This window comes from Bombus affinis, chromosome 5, assembly GCF_024516045.1.
Source record: "Bombus affinis isolate iyBomAffi1 chromosome 5, iyBomAffi1.2, whole genome shotgun sequence".
Classification (NCBI taxonomy): Eukaryota; Metazoa; Arthropoda; class Insecta; order Hymenoptera; family Apidae; genus Bombus; species Bombus affinis.
The window spans coordinates 17,123,070-17,142,775 of NC_066348.1; the positions used below are offsets into that span (position 1 = coordinate 17,123,070).

General features: G+C 43.8%; 1 protein-coding gene across 27 annotated transcripts in view; it reads right to left on the reverse strand.

The window, feature by feature from the left end:
- Positions 1-406: 406 nt before the first annotated feature.
- LOC126916767 (voltage-dependent calcium channel type A subunit alpha-1) overlaps positions 407-19,706 on the reverse strand; it is a 99,281-nt gene continuing 79,981 nt past the window's right edge. For 10 of the 27 annotated variants that reach the window (XM_050722886.1, XM_050722887.1, XM_050722885.1 and 7 more), the window contains 15 exons: positions 17,718-17,801; positions 15,646-15,762; positions 15,520-15,585; positions 14,241-14,332; positions 12,701-13,185; positions 12,375-12,479; positions 12,192-12,295; positions 10,717-10,773; positions 7,154-7,341; positions 6,557-6,908; positions 4,967-5,094; positions 4,694-4,848; positions 4,344-4,376; positions 2,755-3,259; positions 407-2,427 (listed from right to left, as the gene is read on the reverse strand). In XM_050722886.1, coding sequence (XP_050578843.1) covers positions 2,388-2,427; positions 2,755-3,259; positions 4,344-4,376; positions 4,694-4,848; positions 4,967-5,094; positions 6,557-6,908; positions 7,154-7,341; positions 10,717-10,773; positions 12,192-12,295; positions 12,375-12,479; positions 12,701-13,185; positions 14,241-14,332; positions 15,520-15,585; positions 15,646-15,762; positions 17,718-17,801 — 2,511 coding nt within the window. In that variant the 3' untranslated portion in view covers positions 407-2,387. Of the gene's footprint in view, positions 2,428-2,754; positions 3,260-4,343; positions 4,377-4,654; positions 4,849-4,966; positions 5,095-6,556; positions 6,909-7,153; positions 7,342-10,716; positions 10,774-12,191; positions 12,296-12,374; positions 12,480-12,700; positions 13,186-14,240; positions 14,333-15,185; positions 15,278-15,519; positions 15,586-15,645; positions 15,787-16,452; positions 16,501-17,717; positions 17,802-19,706 lie in introns of those variants that run through there. The other 17 variants (XM_050722891.1, XM_050722903.1, XM_050722905.1 and 14 more) reach the window with 15 other exon arrangements.

Here is a 19,706-nt window from a genome sequence, read left to right on the forward strand (position 1 = left end):
ATAGTAATAGTAATAGCGATAATAGTGATAGTATTAGTAAGTTACAGCAGTAGCCGTAGTTATAGTAGTCGCGGTAATAATAGTAGTGGAATAGTTTCTTTTCTCGTAGATGGCAACAGTAACGGTAGTAGCAGCGATGGTAAACGTTTTTAAAGTCAAAATTATGCGATAATTTACATATGCTCGTGAATTTTGTCATCTCTGCATTTGTTCCTTTTTTGAGAAGAAGGCGAACATGGCGCTCTCTACCGCTCCGTTATTTCGCTAGATTTTTTTTCATTTTCTTTCTTGATTTCTTTTTTCAACGATTGATCGTGATAAATGGTCCTTTTTTCCCTTTCCTTTCCGTCGACTTCTTATTGGCACGAGCTACGAGAATACGGAACAACGACACCGCGATCGTTCATTTCGACGTTGTTCGTTTCTTTTTGTTTTCTTCTCGCGAGCAAAGTCTCGTTCGCCGGTCCTTCGTTCGTTCGTCTATGCGTTCAACGCAGTACGCACCGCGTGTTCTTTCGTTTAAGCGTTTCAACGGAGGATCGGTGATCGCGATCGCGACAAAGCAGCCAGCAGTCGCGAGCCACGAATGCTTCTTACGATGGAAGAGAATCGAAACGATCTTGACGATTTAGTAAAAATTCCTACGTATTTAGTTCGATGTATCGTTTAGCATGTGTATCTTCGAGTACCTCTCTTTTTTTTTACTTTTTTTTAAATAGCTATCCCTCTATCAGCGAGGCAACCGATTATTTGCATAATTTAGCAACGATATCTTTTTTTTTTTTTCTCGTGTTCGATACATTTTTATAGGGTGATCGTGCTTCGTTTTTTACGCAACGTTGTCGGCTGGTCGTGAATCTTCGCGAAAGTAAACTAAAGAGAGAACGTTGCACCGGCGCAAGAACCGCGGCTACCAATTCGCAAACGTACGAGATATCGGATGTTCGTAGCCACGGTTCTTGTTGCATTTCTCATCCGCTTTTCCGATACGCTTCTTCCTTTTCTTTTTTCTTTTTTCTTTCCTTCTTTCTTTTGCACGGCTTGATTAACGATAGAACGGACCTGTAAGAAATTTCGATAGGTTCGATCGAGATGTTTGCCTACTCGTTCGGTAAATCGAACGCTACTGCGACGAGAGATGTTTCGAGCGAAATAGAACCAATTGCGCGCAAACAGTGACTCGTGAAGAAGAACTTGTGCCTCGTGGTCTATATCGCATCGAACGTATCGAACGGTGCCTTTTTCCTACGCCTATACGATTATATCTCGTTTAATTTGTTTGCACGTACGAAAACGCTTTACTCGTCAGACGAAATTCGTTCCCGTTGATCGATTCCGCCTGTTGGTTCGCATCGAGAACCTCCCTGACAAGTAGCTCGAGTTGGGCGCAGCTTATAGAAAAATCAAGAAGAGGAGATGTTTCGCTGGCAAAGGCGCCTCCGCATCGCCGACCAGTTCCTCCAAACATGGGGAGACACGTGGAAACTCGCTGTATCCAAGTCGGTGAGAGGGCGTCGCGTAGGGCGCAACTGTTCGATACAGCCGTGAAGAATTTGGTAGATTGGCGCGGAGAGGGATCCGAAACGAACGCGCTCAACCGTACAAGAGCGCTTCCCTCGTCGTATATTTCATTGTATAAAAAGTGGATCCTCCTCGGCTCGGTCCGTCGATTAAAAAGCACAGCGAAGGAAGCTTCGAAGTTCGAGACGAAAGAAAATTTCAGAAAGTTCCCACGAATGTAACTCCGACGACGCTTCAACTTCTTCGTAAGAATGCTGCACGACAGGCGGAGATTGCGAATATTTTTTCTCTTTTTCTCTTTCCGTATTTTTCGTTTAGTTTCGATCGTTTTGCGCGTTAAACCGACGATCATCGTATTCGTGGCACATAGTCTGTTCGATGGTGGCCACCGTGACGACTGCTCGTTTTAGTATTATACGTACGTTGCTTTGTTATCCCTGTAACGATCATCCGATGTTGCTTTCGTTTCGGTCGCGTCATTTCCTTTGAAATCCTTCGCCTGTCCTGTTTCTGCACCGTTCGAGAAACACGATTCGATCCGTTCGGTCGAGTCTTCCTTCGAACCAGCTGATCATTGTATTTCAAGGTGTACCTTCTCTTCTACTCGGTCGTACTAGTAGCAACGTTACTAGTAACACGTAGCTTCGTTTCCTTGTCCCCGATCGCGTACACCTGCCTCGTCCGACTCGACGAACGGACATTAACTCTGACGTAGTTGCCAAGCTCGAAGCTAATCGATCGATTTTCATCGCTTCCGCGTTCGCGGTTAGATCGATGCGCCTCCCGACGTGGAAGATTCACGCGCAAACCCTAAGACGCCTGGGGGCGTCCACGTCACCGGACCACCGTCCAGGGTCCCACTTTGGCTAGCACCAGTCGTCTTCGTCGCTGTCAGAGTGTCTCGATCTGTAACGATCCGACGAAAGTTAGCTTGCGACCTTTTGTCCTCAACGCGATGTTCGACATCGCGGTATTTCAACGGGATCGTGTCCCCAGTGGCTATCGAAAATTCACGGGTTTTTATTTCCTTATTTAGTTTTACGGTGGATGGCTACATTTTGCTTTAAATATTTTATTCCACGACTCGATTCTCTGATACGACGGATTTCTTACATGGAATTGGTGAATCGGTCCACTGGGAACAGCTATCGCGCGAAAACGCGACTGACGACGTTTCGTACAACGTCCAACACGTAACTCGAACAACTCGAAGAAAATCGAAAGAACGCTCACCTGGGTGTCCTTTGCTTAGCCTGCGGCTGAGGTTTGTACCCGTTTGGTACAGGACTGGGCAAGAGACGGCCGCCGCGGCCCATTGCCACCGCCTGCTCGAAGCTCAACGGACAGTGGCTTGGTTGCATCGGTGGCAAATGCTGTCCTGGTGGCGGATGCTGCATACCGGCCGGGAGCGTCACGTGCATATGCGAGCCGTGAGTCGGCGAAGCGTTCAACTTGGGGAAATTGATGTTGGCCGGTTTCAGTTGCAGAGTCGAAGGTTTGTTGGGCGTTGGAGGCAGTAGACGACCCTGTCCCCGTCTGGTTACTAACACCGGATAGCTGTGCTGATGGGGATGATGCCGATGATAGTGCTGGTGGGAATGAGCAGGCTGGCGACCACCGATCGGACTCGGACTTCTCGATCGTTGCTCCAAGCTTGTAGTCCCGTAATGCCGGCCTCGATCGATGTGGTGAATGGGACTCGGTGTCCTCGCTGGACTGGTCGAAGCGCTCCACGGACCTGACGAATATAGTCGTTAGCGTTTGCGTTCCGAGTCTCTCTACGCGACCACTATCTTCTACCTGCCCTAGGAGATCATTCGATGAAACGGGATTGTTCGAGGACTATCGGAGGAAGTATGGTCGTAGCCGAGGGAACGAACGTTGTTCGCGTGTCTAGGAGGATACCGGCATATATACTATAGATATCGAGTCGTTTATAGCAACGGTGGAATTCGACTAGAGTCGGAGTCGGTCTAGCTGTTCGCTAACAGAGTGCCACATCGGACAACATGCCGCATGCTAAACTCTCTAGCTCCACCAAAGATTCTAGGGACCGCGGTGCGTGCAGTAGTATAATACTATAGCTAAGTACAAACAACGAACGAGCGTCTAATCAACGATGTTTCTAGATGGAAGGGACAGAGTGCAAGTGTTTTCAGTGTGCAAGAGTGCTCGATATCGAAAGCCTGGTGTTATCCATTTCGTGCAGTGCGGTGTCTCGAACGAATCAGAAGGAATCGCGAGTAAGTGATCAACGAATATAAAAAGGACAGAATGATGTACTAGATAGTAGTCGACGAAGAACGGTCGAGAAGAACCGATTTCTTTGGAATTTTTACGTTTGGAATTTTCGAAAAGTTCTCGACGTATCCGATCCGTAAAGGAGAGTTTGGAAATCAACGAGGAAAAGTATGATCGTTCGTATTCGAGTGTCTGTTTTGTGCTCGATACTGTGTCGATTGCGTACTAATCTGTATCTGTTTGTTGTGTCGGTGAACGATGTGGCTGGAAAATGTACAACCGTGAAAGCCAAACGATAATCGGTGAAAGTAACGATGATAATGACGATAATAATATAACGATAACAACGATGATGACGATGAAGATGATAATGATAATGATGATGATGATGATGATGATGATGATGATATATCGATAATGATAATAATAATAATAATAATAATAATAAGGGTAATAATAACAATAATAATAATGGTAATAATAACAATAATGATAATAATAATGATGATGATGATGATGATGATAATAATAATGAGATTGCTTTGGAACAGGGAATGAAACGGAGTTGCGAAAGAAATTACCATCGTCGTAATAGTCGCAGTGGTCGTAATAGTCTTTGTAGGCGCATAACAGAACAAAACGAAGAAACATATTACATCGAGTGACACAGAGCTTCTGCCTCTTGCGAGTAAACCATTTATAGCGACATTCATATTTTTTCTAAATCGTAACTACGAATCTCTCGTCCGTTCCACGATGCCAGCATCGAACAGAGATCGGAACGAGTTCGTTCGAGACTTTTACGATCGTTTTGAAATACGATCCGTGTACGAGAAACGTTCGCAAAAGAGATTCGTAGGTTGGATTTCGTAAAAAGGACTTATCGTTGCACCGTGTTTTCTTCGACGAAATTATCATTGCTGTCTTGTACCTCGGATCCTGTGCCGATGATTGTACTGTGTCGGATGGGGATGATGCGTGTGTCTCTGAATCTCGACGACGTTGCTAACCGTGTCGCTAAACCCTGGTCCTTCGTGGTAATAATGACCATGATGATCGTATCCAGGTCGCCCTGGCGAGTGTCTCCTGAAAAGATTACCGATTAATTTCATATTCGCACCGTTCCTATCATCCTCCTGTCCTGACCATTAAGCATCGGCACACCTGTTCGTATTTCACGCGAATACTCGTGTCTTGTTATTACCTTAAACTGGGTGAACGGGATGGATGTCTAACCGGTTGCACTGGTGGATGAAGTCTTTTGCCGGCGTGGGTAAGACTCTCGAGACTACCGGCACGCGAGTCGCTAACTACAACGTCCTGAAGCTCCATCTAAACGAACAGACTCGTCGATTAGAGGACCGCCCCGACAAACGGAATAAATCAGGAGTTTAAGGAGAGTCGGGGTGCCGCCGATTCTTTGCCTTCGTTACTAACGATTCGCGACTCGAACAAAACGTCTTTTCCGAATCGAGACGCCTTTTGCCTCCGGAACGCGAATCTCCGCGCGAGTTTCCCAAACGAAACGTAAAGAGCAACAAGCGTAAATTGAAAATATCTGCGCGCCACTCTCCGCGCGTCGATTAAGATACCGGATGGAAATTCGCGCTGAGATTCGTCTTCTTCTCGTTTGTCTGGTTTTGTTTCGAGAAACTGTCTCGACGATTTCGAACATGAGAAGAACAGTCAGCGAGGAGGAGCAGAGAAGTCGATATACAGGCACATGTACGCGCGTGTAGAAGCATGCGAGATTAAAGTTTCGGGCATGCACATGCTTTGCTGATTTAGTTTCGTTCGGAGCGGTTTAGGTGAGAGAAGAAGAGAAATCAGTCGGTCGTGTTTGCACTACCGTTGCGACGAGCCGTCGCTCGTCTCACGCATGTTTCTTACTTACCGGCACACGGATATACATGGAATTATAACGAACAACGAGACACACGGAGAACGAGGCAATCGTCGACGAATTCACGAGTGCTTCGTTACTCTCGAGTGTAATCTCAAGGCTGAAAGCAGCTAGGGATAAGGGTGGGGTTTCTCTAAACATTCGCGTTGAACTTTCGCTAAAGAACATCGCTTCGTTTCTTCCTCGTATTTACGCACGTGCCGAGGCGAAGGCCGTTCAACATCGATCCGAAAATCGATCTTGATCTTTGCCGAGTCTTTCTTTTGCCTAGCATATGCTTTGTCAGCCGTGTTTCGGACAACCGTGCGCGAATCAAACAACGTTTTCACTAACCTCGCGAACGCCAGTCTATCTATAACACTACAATACGATCTAGTCGTCTAAAATCTATCCCGATCTAAGGGTGTCCTCGAGTCCGTCTATAAGGAATTTCTTTGGTTATTCACGAACTAGACTAAAGGAGCTGCTTCTTCGTCTAATCGTAAATAAGAAATCGCTCGCGATTTACTACCACATGGTTCAAACTAATTCCACGAAACAAACGATATATCCCGCTCTAACGATAATCGATCTAAGTCTAATAAAGCGTAACGTCGCACACCGAGATCTATGTACAAATCGGTCGGTTCGATCTAGAAATGACAACAACGTGAAGATATCTGTACATCCCGATCGAAGCGAAGTATCCTCGATCTACCGCGATCTAGACACGTGTCCCGAGGCCAAGTAGAACCAAGCGCACAGCGAGTGGAAATCCCTTAGCTCGCGAGCCTGATAAACCCAACGAGCTAAGTCGATTCGTTCTGTATCGCAACCGATCGAGGGAGATTTCGTGGGAATCGAGATTCATTCGAAATCGAGGAGGATTTTAATTGAATCGAGCCGAGAGACCTTGTGATAACGGATCGAGGAGCGAGGTGCGTAGGTATTCTGGTGTTGATAGTACGAGGGTGGTCGGTGAGCATGATGATGATGGTGATGGTGATGGTGGTGGTGGTGGTGGTGATGGTCATAGTATAGATCATTGTCGGTATCGTAGTATTGGTCGTGATGGTGATGGTGGTAGTAGTAGTTTTGATCCTGCTGGGAGGGCACCTCAGCCAGCAATGGCTCTAGCTCGGGGGCGCGATCCTCGTCAATAACTACGGGTACAACCCCAGACCCACCCCCTCCCTGGCTACTCTCTCCGCTGCTGCCTAGTATATCGTACTGGTGGGACATCTTCCAGTTCACCTTTTTATTTCTGAAATCAAACCGAAAGAGAACAAGAAAATCGTCGTCGCGATTACAAATATTCCTTTCTATTTCGTTCTTCGTTTTGGCACGAACCGAATTTCCCGCTATTGTTTCGAAAGTATCGTATAGTTTCTCACCGCTCGGACGCCAACGTACTGGCATTTCAAGATCTTACAAGTTATAGAGCGAGAAATATGGTCCGTTGCAAAACGAAGTCGATATCCCATCGAGATTAAAACGGAGACCGAGTACCTGATGCTACGTTGACGTCTACTGTGCTCGTCGTCTTCCTCCATGTGCTCCTTGCGTTGATCGAGCTTCGTTTCCGGCGTCGGCCGTACCACGTGTTCGAGGCTGTTCGCCCTACTTCCGGCTGCGTGATTATTTCCGGTATGATTTACCGCCGTCACGTCCAGTATGCAGTTGAATAAGGCCGATTGCTAAAGTCGAACGTGCGAAACCACACCGACTATCAGAGTTGATCGATATTTCTTTTATGTATGTGTTTTTATATTTTTACTTTGTCGTTTTATCGATCGTCGTTTACAGACGTTTCGATCTTCGAGCCAACTCGTATTATCGTACAGTATGTACAGGCACATACAGGCTTTCTTTCGTTCTCCTCGCTTTACCTTTTTTCTTTTTTTTTTTTTTTTTTTTTTATTTCTTATCTATCTCTTGCGTGCTTTCGAGTTAGAAGGAAAAAAAAGAACGATTAAGATAGAGCACGAGTTGTAGCAACGAAACGGCAATAGAGAAATTTTCGCCAAAAAACAGAGGCCATGCTAGAAAGAGTATTACGTGACATGGTGCACTTGAGAGTGTCGCTAAGAAAAAGATTTTTTCCTCCAACGGCAAGAAAGTACACGTTTCTTTTTTCTTTTTTTTTTTTTCGTTTACTTTTTTTCTATTTGCTTTTTGAGATGCGCGTGCAGAGAATTGCAAGAAATGTCGAGCATCGAACGAAATTGTAGTAAAAGTGGTAACTGTAATCTGTGACGGTGGATCACTCTGGCAAAGCCTGTATATGTTTCTCAAAAGCTAGATTCTTACGTAGGTATATCGATTATTTTTCTTATTTACTTGTCGAGTGTTTACAAGTGAGCGTAAAGAACTATATGCAAACGAAGACATTTAATTACTCGTCACGGTTACGGTACTGTAGAAATGCAAACGTTAGTAGGCATGCAACGTAATACGCGAATCGTTCATATTCCTCGATATTGGATAGACGCGCGCAATATTCCCTAATCCCCTATAATTCTTCGAGCAAATCGATCTCTAAATCGGTCGTAGAGGAAGATGCACGATTGGCGAATATTTTCTTCGACATATTGATACATACATATGCGAAAAGGTCGTGGACAAACACAGTACACAAGCCAACCATAGCGAACAGAACTACTTTGGGGGTACTAGACTAACTCTATTCGTTTATCGTATACGTACGCATAAACTGGACGCGGGTGTACATTTCACTCGAATTACCAACATGCCTACGTACGCCATATTTGGCTAGGTTTCATCTACCGTCGATTATCTTCGTTCAAATACTCCGAATACGATAGGACAGAATTTTTAACTGTTCAAATACTTGGTCTACAAATATTTAGATACTTTAAATACGACGAAAAGCGCATCCTCGCGGAGGCCCTTTTCCCCTCGATGATCGAGAAGCAACGCGAATATTCGCCGTACTTCGAACCATCGTACCTCGATCTATATTCGTCGATACGATACGTTCGTACGTCGTCCGGCGAATGATCGTGGTTGCATCGCGAAAAAAAACATTTGGTTGTTCACAGCATCGTTCGTTTCGAGAAAAAAACAGGCCGTCGCCGAATCTCCCGTAGAAAAACTTGAAATCTAGCTAGTTAAAAAACAGTATGGTAGTCGTAGTCGTGTTGTCTGCGTGTAACCGAGTAACGGAATGCTCGATTGTGTGTCCTTGTTGTAAAACCGTGTGAGAAAGTAAGCCATCGGAAGAGAATCAGCAAGGCAACGAGTCTAAGGAAATTGTAGATTCTCTAAGAGTAATCACTACGCTACGTCGTTAGAGAGAGTAACAGGTAGGGTAAGAAGGAAAATAATATACACTTTGATACATATAACGAGAAAATCTAACTCGACGAACGCACCTCGATTCGATCTTTCGTTTTCTCGAGAACACGGTCCTCGAGAATCGAGTTCGAATCGAAAGTGAATTCCTCAATTTTTTGTCTAAGAGCTGCTGTAGAGGGGGGGGGGGACGAGAACGAGAGAATAAAAAAGAAAAGAAGTAAGAAGAAAAGGTACAATCAGAGCTGTAGCAAAGTTTCGTAACAAGGATACATCGTTTTGAAAAAATTCCAAAAGAAACAACTTTTAATGCTCGATCTAAGATCGACTATGTCGGACACCAACTATCAATTACATTTGGGCTTGGAGAACTATCGCTCTAAGAGATGAAATCGGATACTGGTGATCACTAATTGCGACCTAATTAATGGAACGATACTCGAGGCAAAAGGCGAGCTATGTTCGAGGATCGAGTCTCTCCGGTATTTTTCTATAGGAGGTTCCACGTACTAGGTAACTTACTTACACACAGCTATATCGTGTTCTCGGGGCAAAGAGCCGATTCACGTGGGAACAACGTGCGAACGATCGCCCACGTGACATCGACACCACCACTAGAAAACTCAAAACGTTGCAATTCTATGCATCGTCGCGAGTACCTTTCGTAGTACGGTTTTTCGTTAAAAGAAAGCCTTCTTTCGTCGAAAAGGGAAAGAAGAGGGAAAGACAGAATGTCGATCAGACGATTTGACGATGCATAGAATCGAACGAATTTAACTAGATTCAAATATTATCCTAGACTAGTTGCTTATTGTTTGAAGAGGAAACGTGCCATTAAAGAAAGGAAATTCTTTTAAAAGGAAAGACTAAAATATCTAAAAGTTCTATATAGTGTAAACTCGACAGATGCTCTAGTAATTACTTCCACTAATATATTAAGTGCCTAAGAAAGAAGAAAAGTTCGCTCGTGTGATTGTGATTCTATATAGAACGCAACTGCCGTTGATTTCGTCCTTTTCATTTTTCTGCATTTTCTTTTTAAGTAAAGTTCAAATTGCCGATTGCGCGTGCGGCGACGATTATACGTATTCGCATCAATTGCCGTTGCGTTATCCTCTATCGATCTGTGATTCGGTGACAGTTGAACGGTTAAGGAAAGAACAAAGGTCTACGATGTGAAAGGAAAGTAACTCTAACGAAAATGTACATGTGTAATAAATGTCATAGTGTGTGCACGCGTCTGTATCGTGGATCTGTGTCGATACATAGAAAGAAACGTACAAGATTAAGAAAAGAGCAGAGATACAACCGCCGATTCGTAAATTAAGAAAAAAAAAAAAAAAAAAACTGAAAAGAAGAAAGAGAAGAATTACGCTTTTATCAACGATCGAAATCGATCGATCAAGTATACTTTGTAATATGTACAAAGGATACGGTACACGATAGGCTACTGTGTCTCTGCAGGAGATAGCGATTGAAATATAAAAGGAACGTATTATTAATGTTATTATGTACAAGAAAGGTAGATCGTTCGCTGCAAAGTTCTCGCCGTTACTTTCCTTCTGTACGCATCGCCGATTAAAACGTGTCTATTTCGAATTTTCATTAAAACGTTTCGATGATCCACCTTGCAGCGAACGACGAAACGCGTGAACGATCGTATTAGCGAAACGTAATGTAACTCTGTACAAAGAAAAAATAAAACGGAAAGACCGTATTAAGATGATAAGATAAGTAAGAGAAAAAGTAAGTACTACCGCCTGGGCTGCAGGACTTTGCCCGGCATTATCGTTATCGATAAGATCGTTATCGTTCTGGAAAACAAAGAGAAAAGACACAAAGAGATGATTGATAGCTGCGTGAACATCCTCTTGTCTGGGTATATAACAACTACATAAACATAATACAGTATCTGTGATTAATATCCAGTTTTCATAAATTACTCCTACGCTAATGTCACAATAATAACGATAATCATAATCATAATCATAATCATAACCATAACAGTAATAATAATAAAGATAATAGTAACGATAATAATAAGAACAACAACATAATTCTATTTATCGATAATTCGAAGGTTCAAACCTCGTTGTCGTACTCTCTTTCTATGACTTTTCAATGGAAACACGTATAAATTCAACACACAGATTCTTTTCTAATATTCTAATCGTAACTCATTCAAGACTTATATCGTCCTAATTATCTATGTGTAATCCGTATTTGCGTCGATACGTCGTACGCTACATAGCATCGACCGATCGAACGACCGAAATAAATATCGGATCGTCGTCGTATCGTCGTATAGTCGTCAAATTTACGAACCTTTCCAATAATTAACGAGTAGTAGCGATCGACGTATCGACTCTAGATAATCTACGTTTAATCATTTGCATGAAATTTGAATCGTGACGTTCAGGAAGGGTGACACATCGAACTGCTTCTACACATATTGACTCGGCTAATTCAACTTAACAGACAGAAATTGAACGTCTTCCTTGTTCGTGATATTCAACTAACGATAAATTATGCCGATTCGTTAGCCCAGCGAGACCGTTCGAAGTTATCCGAACAACGGCATTTCCGTTTATCCGCATCTCGTTCGTTTTATTCGTCGTAGGACGGCTACGCTGGGATAAAGAGTTCGGCCAAAAAATTTCGAATATTCTTTACTCGTTAGAATGTTTGAAAAATTCTCAGCACTACTGAGCACACATTAATATAGCGTCAGAATGTTGGGAAACAGGAAGAAAGCTTAGAATCGCGTCCACATTTTCAAAGGTATCTCGATATTTCCGATGAAAATCGTCCTCGACGTAATTCGATCGTCTTATCCGTTCGTTTCGCGGAATTTTCCAGTCTCTGCGATACTAAGCTTTCGTGGGCAATCAAGAAGCTACTTGGAATCTTGGAAATTCTCTATTCGAAACGTGATTTTCACACCGTCCGTGTGAAATCCTACCACGAAGAAGCCAACGACAAACATCCATTCGAACTCAATCCTCGACTGCATTCCTACGAGGTTCGCCTGGTCGACTCGCTTCGTTCTAACCAAGTTAACCGCTTTCATTGGGAAACAGTGCAAATTGACGATCTAACGAGGATCAGCAAGGCGACGAACAAACCACGTGGAAGTGCAACACAGAGGTTCCTTGTTTGAACAGGGAAATATCGCTAGGGATTTCCATTTTCGTACGAGTTACACTCGAACCGTAACCAACGATAAACTCACCTGTCCGGTTGATTCTATCTGACCAAACCTGGTCGTCCTCCAACTTTCGAGTATCAGAAGGCAGACGTATATCTTACCAACGGTCATCTTATCTTTGCCTAATTCTAAAATCAAAGAAACAAAACGTTCGTTTATGGAGTATTTCGAACGGCGATACCGTTCCAAGTTCCATAAAATGCTCACCTTCGTTCCTAGGTATCAAAAGGTCCAACATCTTTTTTGCCTGCAGAGGCCAAATACTTCTGATCGTGTCTCTCAGTTCTTCGTTCGCTTGGTTCCTTTCGGAAGCTAAAAGCGAATACGAATCGTGAAGCAACGTTTCAACGTACCTAGATCGGTATCGTTCGGTGATATAAAAGCGATTGCGATAGTTTGCTAAAATTCGGAATACGAATTAAAGTCAATCGCTCGGCGACCCGACACGACACCGACCGTAGGTTAAATTCGAAAATAAGTCATAACGCTTATCAACGAGCCGATAAATTCGACGAAACGATCGGAAAACTCACCCCTTCTCACTTTGATATTGAGATTCTCGCGAATCAAGGCGAACAGAGTGGTAGTGAAGTTCACCTTCAAGTCCACGTCCACCGGCATGTTCATCCTGATGAGCTTCTTATAGGCAAGCCTGTTTGGACATTTGTTACCAAACCCCAACGGTGGATCCATGTTCTTGAGCATGTCGTACATCTCGGTGTAATGAATCTTGCCCGTTGCGTTTGGATCGTATTCGGCCCAGATCCGGACGAACTCGTCCAAGTGATGAGCGCCCAGGATCGACGAGTCTCTCGTTAAATAATCGAAATTGTCCATAATGACGGCAACGAAGAGATTCAGCATTAGGAACGAACAGAAGAAGATGAACGAGACGAAGTAGGCGTACGCGATGTTCGAGCCACAGCCACCAGGTTCTTGCTTTCCGGCTTTCACGTCGCACGGACGACCTTTCACGCAGGACAGCATGATATTTGGCCATGCCTCTCCGGTCGCACACCTGACGATATTTTACGTTTCAATCGCTTCTCGCGGATAAATCGTTTTTAAAGAGAGATTCCTATCTTCGAATGTCTGACTTTTATATGAAAGTACGATTTTCAACGATACTGGCAATACTCGTGATAAATATCGTAAAGGATAAGATTTGTACAGGATGGGACAAAACGTTTCGAAAGTTTGGAATTTTTACGAGGTTACTTTGACAAAATTTCATCAAAATCGGAAATTCGAAGACGACGGTCTCTCTTCGTCAAACCTCTACTACAATTTGAAAGCTATACCCATCGAAAGTTGATAGACATTTGTGCTGTAATCAACGACTTATGAAATTCATCTTGCTTCCGTTACTACGTCTTTCTCGTTGGCAGATCGTCGTTAAATGGAAGTTGATAACGGAATTTCAGAATTCGTCGATCGGAACTTTCATGCAAATTACTCAACTCGAAGCATACGATACGTCGTCAACGGGAACTTTTATAAATATTTCCACTTTATCGGTATCAAACTACGAACGTTTAACGTTAGACTCGAGTTATACAAGTGTTTCGATACGTCGTATATCGAATCTATCGAATATATCACTGAGAACACGGTTCATGCATAGAACTCTGGTTTCCTCGTAATTAGATGCAACACCAAAAGCGAATACTGGTTTTAGTAACTCAATTCTCTACTCGACTGCTCTACTACAGTGTTAGTTTGAACTTGTACGAAATAGGCGTAGTTTAGCCCGTTCGTGTTTAGTGTGTTTAGTTAGTTGATTGAACCGATAGAACGTAAAAGTAATCACCTCGATCCTTATACGCATATCTTTCTTTCTTATTCTCCGAAACATCGTCCAACGAGAATTAAGTTCCTCGAGAATTCAAGTTCCTCTGACTTTGAAATTTGCGTGTGTTTAAGTTTCAGCGCAGTGCTCTTTTCGCAAACAAACGAAACACCGACGAAAATATAAAACGACAGAAAAGAAAAATAAATATAAAGGGAACGAAACGTAAGTAGCTGGTTTCATTTTTGTATTTCTTTAATCGTAGTTTGTGACGTGTTACTTACCGAAAAAGCAACATCAGACCTTGAATGAAGCTTTGGAAATTGTTGTGCTTGGTAATAGAACTATCAGCATCCAGCGCGATGTTACCGAATACCTGAGTCCGACAGAAAGAAAAAGACCGTGGCCAAAGGGCCAGCACGGTATTAGCAACCTTTTTTCCTTCCGATCGATTCGATTCGATTCGATTCGATTCGATTTAACTTTAACGCACCGCGAAATTGACGACCGTTCGTCGTTTGACTCTCGCCGAGTGACCAAGCCATAGTACACGTTGTTTAGTTTCTACGACGATTTCACGTTACGATTAACCAGTGTACATAGCGATAGCGTCGATCTACTCTCTAACAATACGCATCCACCACATTAATTACCATCTACGGTCTTTTTAACTCTCTTCTTCGTCTTGACACCGCGATTCCCTCGAGAAAGAGACAGAGGGAGAAAGAGAGAGAGAGAGAGAGAGTGTGTGTGTGTGTGTGTGAGAGAGAATTTCGTTCATCGATTATTTTTTATAAAATTCAATTTTGCAGAGATTTCCCTCTCCCCTCTCTCTCTCTCTCTCTCTCATTCTCAAGTATCGCTATAACGTGATCAACTTGAATAAACTAGGGCAAGCATCTCTATGGAACAACTGTCTAGAGGAGATCTAATTGCAGGGTTCGATTACAACAGAGATTGACACGTCGAGCAGCTTACTTTTGTTAAACCTCATGCCAACAGCCCAGTACTCTACCATAATGATCAGTCGCTACCGATCGTTCGTGTTTTTTGGCTGTTTTCGTTTGTTTGACAGGTTCTATACGTTTTACAGGCTGCTCTTTCGCAGAAACGCGAGATTCTTTCGCGAGGCAAACCAGATAAACGCGTGACTGATCGGTAGCTTTCTCGTGGACAAAAGTTCACTTTAGCCCAACTTGAAACTTGCTCCGTTTAGCTGCTCGACTCACCGAAAAAGCAACATAAGACCAGCGAAGAAGGACTGAAAGTTGTTGTGATCATCGATCGCTGTTCCTGGATCGTTCGATATATTTCCAAAGACCTGACAACGGAATTTCATGGTCACTAATGGTCCCACTCACGACCGAGTATCGTTTAACATTCTGTTCCTGTAAATAGCATGACTCGCCCTGTTCCCGACCGAGCCGTCTCCGATGTCGACTTTTCGAATTGTCGCGCATTGGAAACTCTCGGTACGACTCGACGGTCGTGTCCGTGATATCAAAGACGAAATTAGAAAACTGTCGACGAGCGTGTAACGAACGTCGACGGGAACATACGTACCTGCATACCGATGATCGCGTAGATGAAAAACAACATCGCTATGAGAAGACAAACGTAAGGCAGAGCCTGCAATAAGTTTAGAATTAAATCGATTCGATCGAACAAAAAGATTCGACGTCCACTTACTTTGAAGGATTGTACAAAGGTCCAGAGTAAAATTCGTATCGTGTAGCCCTGCCTGAGCAGTTTGATCAGCCTGGCGGCGCGAAACAGTCTCAGGAAGCCGACGTTGATAAAGTTCTCCTGCGGAGGACACAGGAAATTGCACTTAATCCCCCAAAATGCCGGCTCCTTATCGTGATAAGAGGAAGGCTTCGCGCGTGCAACGCCACGGTGTCGTTGGCCTGCCTCGAACCCGTTCGAACTCGTTCAAACGCGGTTAGACGCCGCCTTCGACACCGTTTCGATGCGCGAACGAAGCTACGAAGGAATCTGTGGGATGTTACGGCGCTTTCATTCCGACGTACCTTCCGGGCATCGAGATATTTATTTATCGGAACGTGATTTTAACGCGAGACGTGATTTCGTTAAGGCGTTAGAATCACGCGGATCGGTGTACGAGAGTGTTCGGTAGGTCGTTCGTTAAACCCATTTGCCGCAGTCGAGCCTCTGTATCGAGCGACGACTGCACGGTGAAGCAAGGTGAAAAATTTGATCGCGCGTTAATACCGCATCCATATGCCATTCGAGGTTGCTTTGTTCTCGTGTGCTGCTGCCCTGTGTACTCGCGTAGAGTATATGTCGTGTGCAGTAGTAAGAAGGATATCGAGAATGTTTATGCGTTGTATTATATAATTTATACGCGCAACGAACGAGCAACCGTGATTGTTCGTCCTTCGGGATAACAAAGAATCACTCGATCGAACAAAGTTTCTTAAATGTATAACCGGCGACAACTTACGTCTGTGGGTGTAAATGTGACGAAAGTTATACCTTTTTTTCGCCTAGTTGGCCGCCACTGGGCATACTCGAAAACCGCTCCTAGTACAAAAATACACGATATTGCAAGATTATTGGATCGACCGGACGGTATGCACACTGATCTCTTAATATGCGAATATAGGACAAACTAGCGGAGATTTACATGTATGTATGTATGTATGTATGTATGTATGTATGCATGTTTGTATGTTTTATGTACGTATGTATGTATATGTATATATGTATAAATATATACATACATATAGATATAAACGAAGCTTAGTCTGGCGGCCACCGAGACTGACACTCGTAACAACTGTCGTTTACGCGAAGCTTGGTGGAAAAGGTATGGCTTTGGCTTACCTTGATATCTAAAAGTAAGTTTCAGCCAAAATGTCACGTTAATCGTTGTCGATTCAGCAAACCTACTAGGAGTGCAAGCATTTAAGGGAGATCTCGACTCGACAGCCTCGATGTGGCATCGACGCTCAACTATATATCTGACGCTTTTACTGGATTATAATTACGGCATGTTGGAAGTATAGCACGATGTTACTTCGGGTCTTAGTAAATACGCTTCTACTACAGAGGAGTAAAGAAATACTTGATGGATAGTGCTGTATTTACGTCGATCGTTCGAAAGAACGTCGTCTTTGCTATACGCAGTGAACAAGAACGAATCTTTCGAAAGGAAACGCTCGCGAAGCTTTCTCAAAAAATAACATCTTCTTTCCTTTTCTTTCCCTTTCTTTTCTTTCCTCGTCGACCGTCGTTGCGAATGATTTATCTTCGAGAGCGTTTCCTCCCTTCGAAAGGGCACTCTGACATCGTAATGTACATGTATACTGCGTATACGTGTAATCCTGGTAATCGTATAACGTACAGGTGTGATAATGTACAGCTGTGATAATGTACAGTGTGGATGTGTAGCGTATGAATGCAGCATAAAGCTACGCAGATACATGAGATTGTAGGGGCTCGAATAGAATCGTTGATTTTACCTGCTAACGTGTTATTATATTTGTACACTTTGCTGAAACTAAAGAAGCAGCAAAAGGGTTAAAGGAAAGACAACACTCGATAATGTACAGTCAAGCAAACATCGGATTAAGAACACAGTTAAGAGGACGGGAACGAAAGGTTCGTATAATCGGGCTTCTCGTTAGGTAAATCAAACGCCTGGACATTCTACTTCTCCTTTCGTAAAACTACTTCGCTCTGAACATTTACTCGACTCAGCGACTTTAAACGGCGATTCTCGCCGAAGCTCTACGTACCCCGAACTCGATCACGAGGGCGTCCACGATGCTGCCGATCACTGTGACGAAGTCGAACATGTTCCAGGCATCCTTGAAGAAATTCTGTTCGCGGGGGATTAAACAAGAAAATCGATTAGAAACCATCGCGCTATCGATTTTGCCTATCGTCGCGTCCAAGCTTCTTCCAACGTATTTACCCATTCTCGCTCGCCGAACGAGCCTTCCTCTTGTTTCTCTTCTCCGGTGAACCGGTAACCGGTAATCGGTAATCGAATTTCCAACCAGTAGAACGTTGGAAGAAACTTGGAGACAGTTTGCAAGTGTGTAAATGGTTCGCGAAACTAGCGCTAAGAAACTACCAAACTCGGTTGGAAAAAGAAAAAGAAGGAAGCTCGGACCCGCGACAACGGGACCGACCTTTCCATTCGTTCGTCGTTCGTGTTTCCTAGTGTATGTGTGCTTCTGTGTGTAGTTGCGTGTGTGTGTGTGTACTCGTGTATGCGCGCGTGTGCATCGCTACGCACATTTTCACGGGTGTAAATGTCGGTTCAAGAGTTAAATACACAGAGCTGTGCTTTAGAACGATAGGTCGGTCAAAGAAATAGCGAAAAAAAGTGGTCCGTCGTACGCGCGTAGTCCGCGAAAGCGGTCGATGTAACCCGAAAGCGTAAAATACGTCGCGTAGGTAAAATAAAAAGTCTCGTTCGTCGGTAGATAAACGTAATAGAGAGTCGGCTACGACGCGTCGTCGGGTTGAGAGATAAAACATCGAAAAGAAATAATCTACCGATATCTCTCCAATTTCTTCTCGCTCGTAGTTACAGTGTTGTGTGACAAGATGAAGAGACTCGGCTGAGAGGGTCTTTAGACGATTACGAGATAGCCGGGTCGCACGGTTCGGTGATCGATGATCGGCTGAACTATAAGTGACGGGATCTCTTCTAAAGATGTATCTACTACGGGAGCATGCCGTAATAGGTATAATAGCAAGCAAACTAGAGAGAGATATAGACGCGGTTCTATCGCGAGAAGCTCTACTTTTTCCACCTTTTCCCGGTGGCCAGGAAAGAGGTCACTTTCGTCTAATGGTAGAAAAATATATGCAAGCCAGTAGAGATTAATCAGCGTAACAATCTCAAATCTATCGCAGCTTCTCGGTACTATCGCCAGTTACAGTTTACCTCTAGCTTTTACTTCTAAAAATACAGGGCGATTCAAAGGTATATCGACAAACGTTGTTTCTTTTCACGACCGTTTGCGAACAGTACGCGTAAAAACAGCAGGAAGGTGGGAGAAATTACAAAGCGACTAACTTTACGGCAAGCGTACACTCGAATATGGTCGATAAACCAATGAAGATATTCTACTGGTCATTCGCTGACGAGGTAAATACTTTAGTTTTATCTCGGTCGGTCGCTTCTTCGCCGCGGTAGTATCGACCGCTACGCACACGGATAAGGTATTTTTCTACGAGCATTTCGCAGTATTTCACCACAGTGGGAGACCAATTATTAATACTCGTTCCCCCCATTTTTACGAGTACCGCTCGAAGTTAATTTCGATCGCACTTGCGTCGTAACTCTGAAACAGATCAAACAACAGGGGGGATCTTACGTTCACGAAACTGTCTACTCGTCACCGCGTCGATCGAATTACGCGGACAGACCGACTCGAGAAAGCCACGCAACAGTCCTCTCGCTTGAACTTCGACGTTTCGATCGCTCCTCCAAACAATATACGCTCGATATATTCCTCTTTTCTGGCGCTAATCGTACTTTTCGTTTTACGTATATTTCTCGATCGACGACGATCGTTCGATCTCCAAATCGCGGCCACGCGAACGGTTAATCCTCTCGTCAGTTACCGCGTTTGAATTTCCCTCGCGCGATGTCGATAACGCGCAGGCTGATCCAGCTTCGGTACAGCGAAGAGATTCAAAGAAGTGATTTACGTAGAAAAAAAAAAAAAAGTAAAAAATGTAGAACTTGTGGTAACACTGTATAGGCT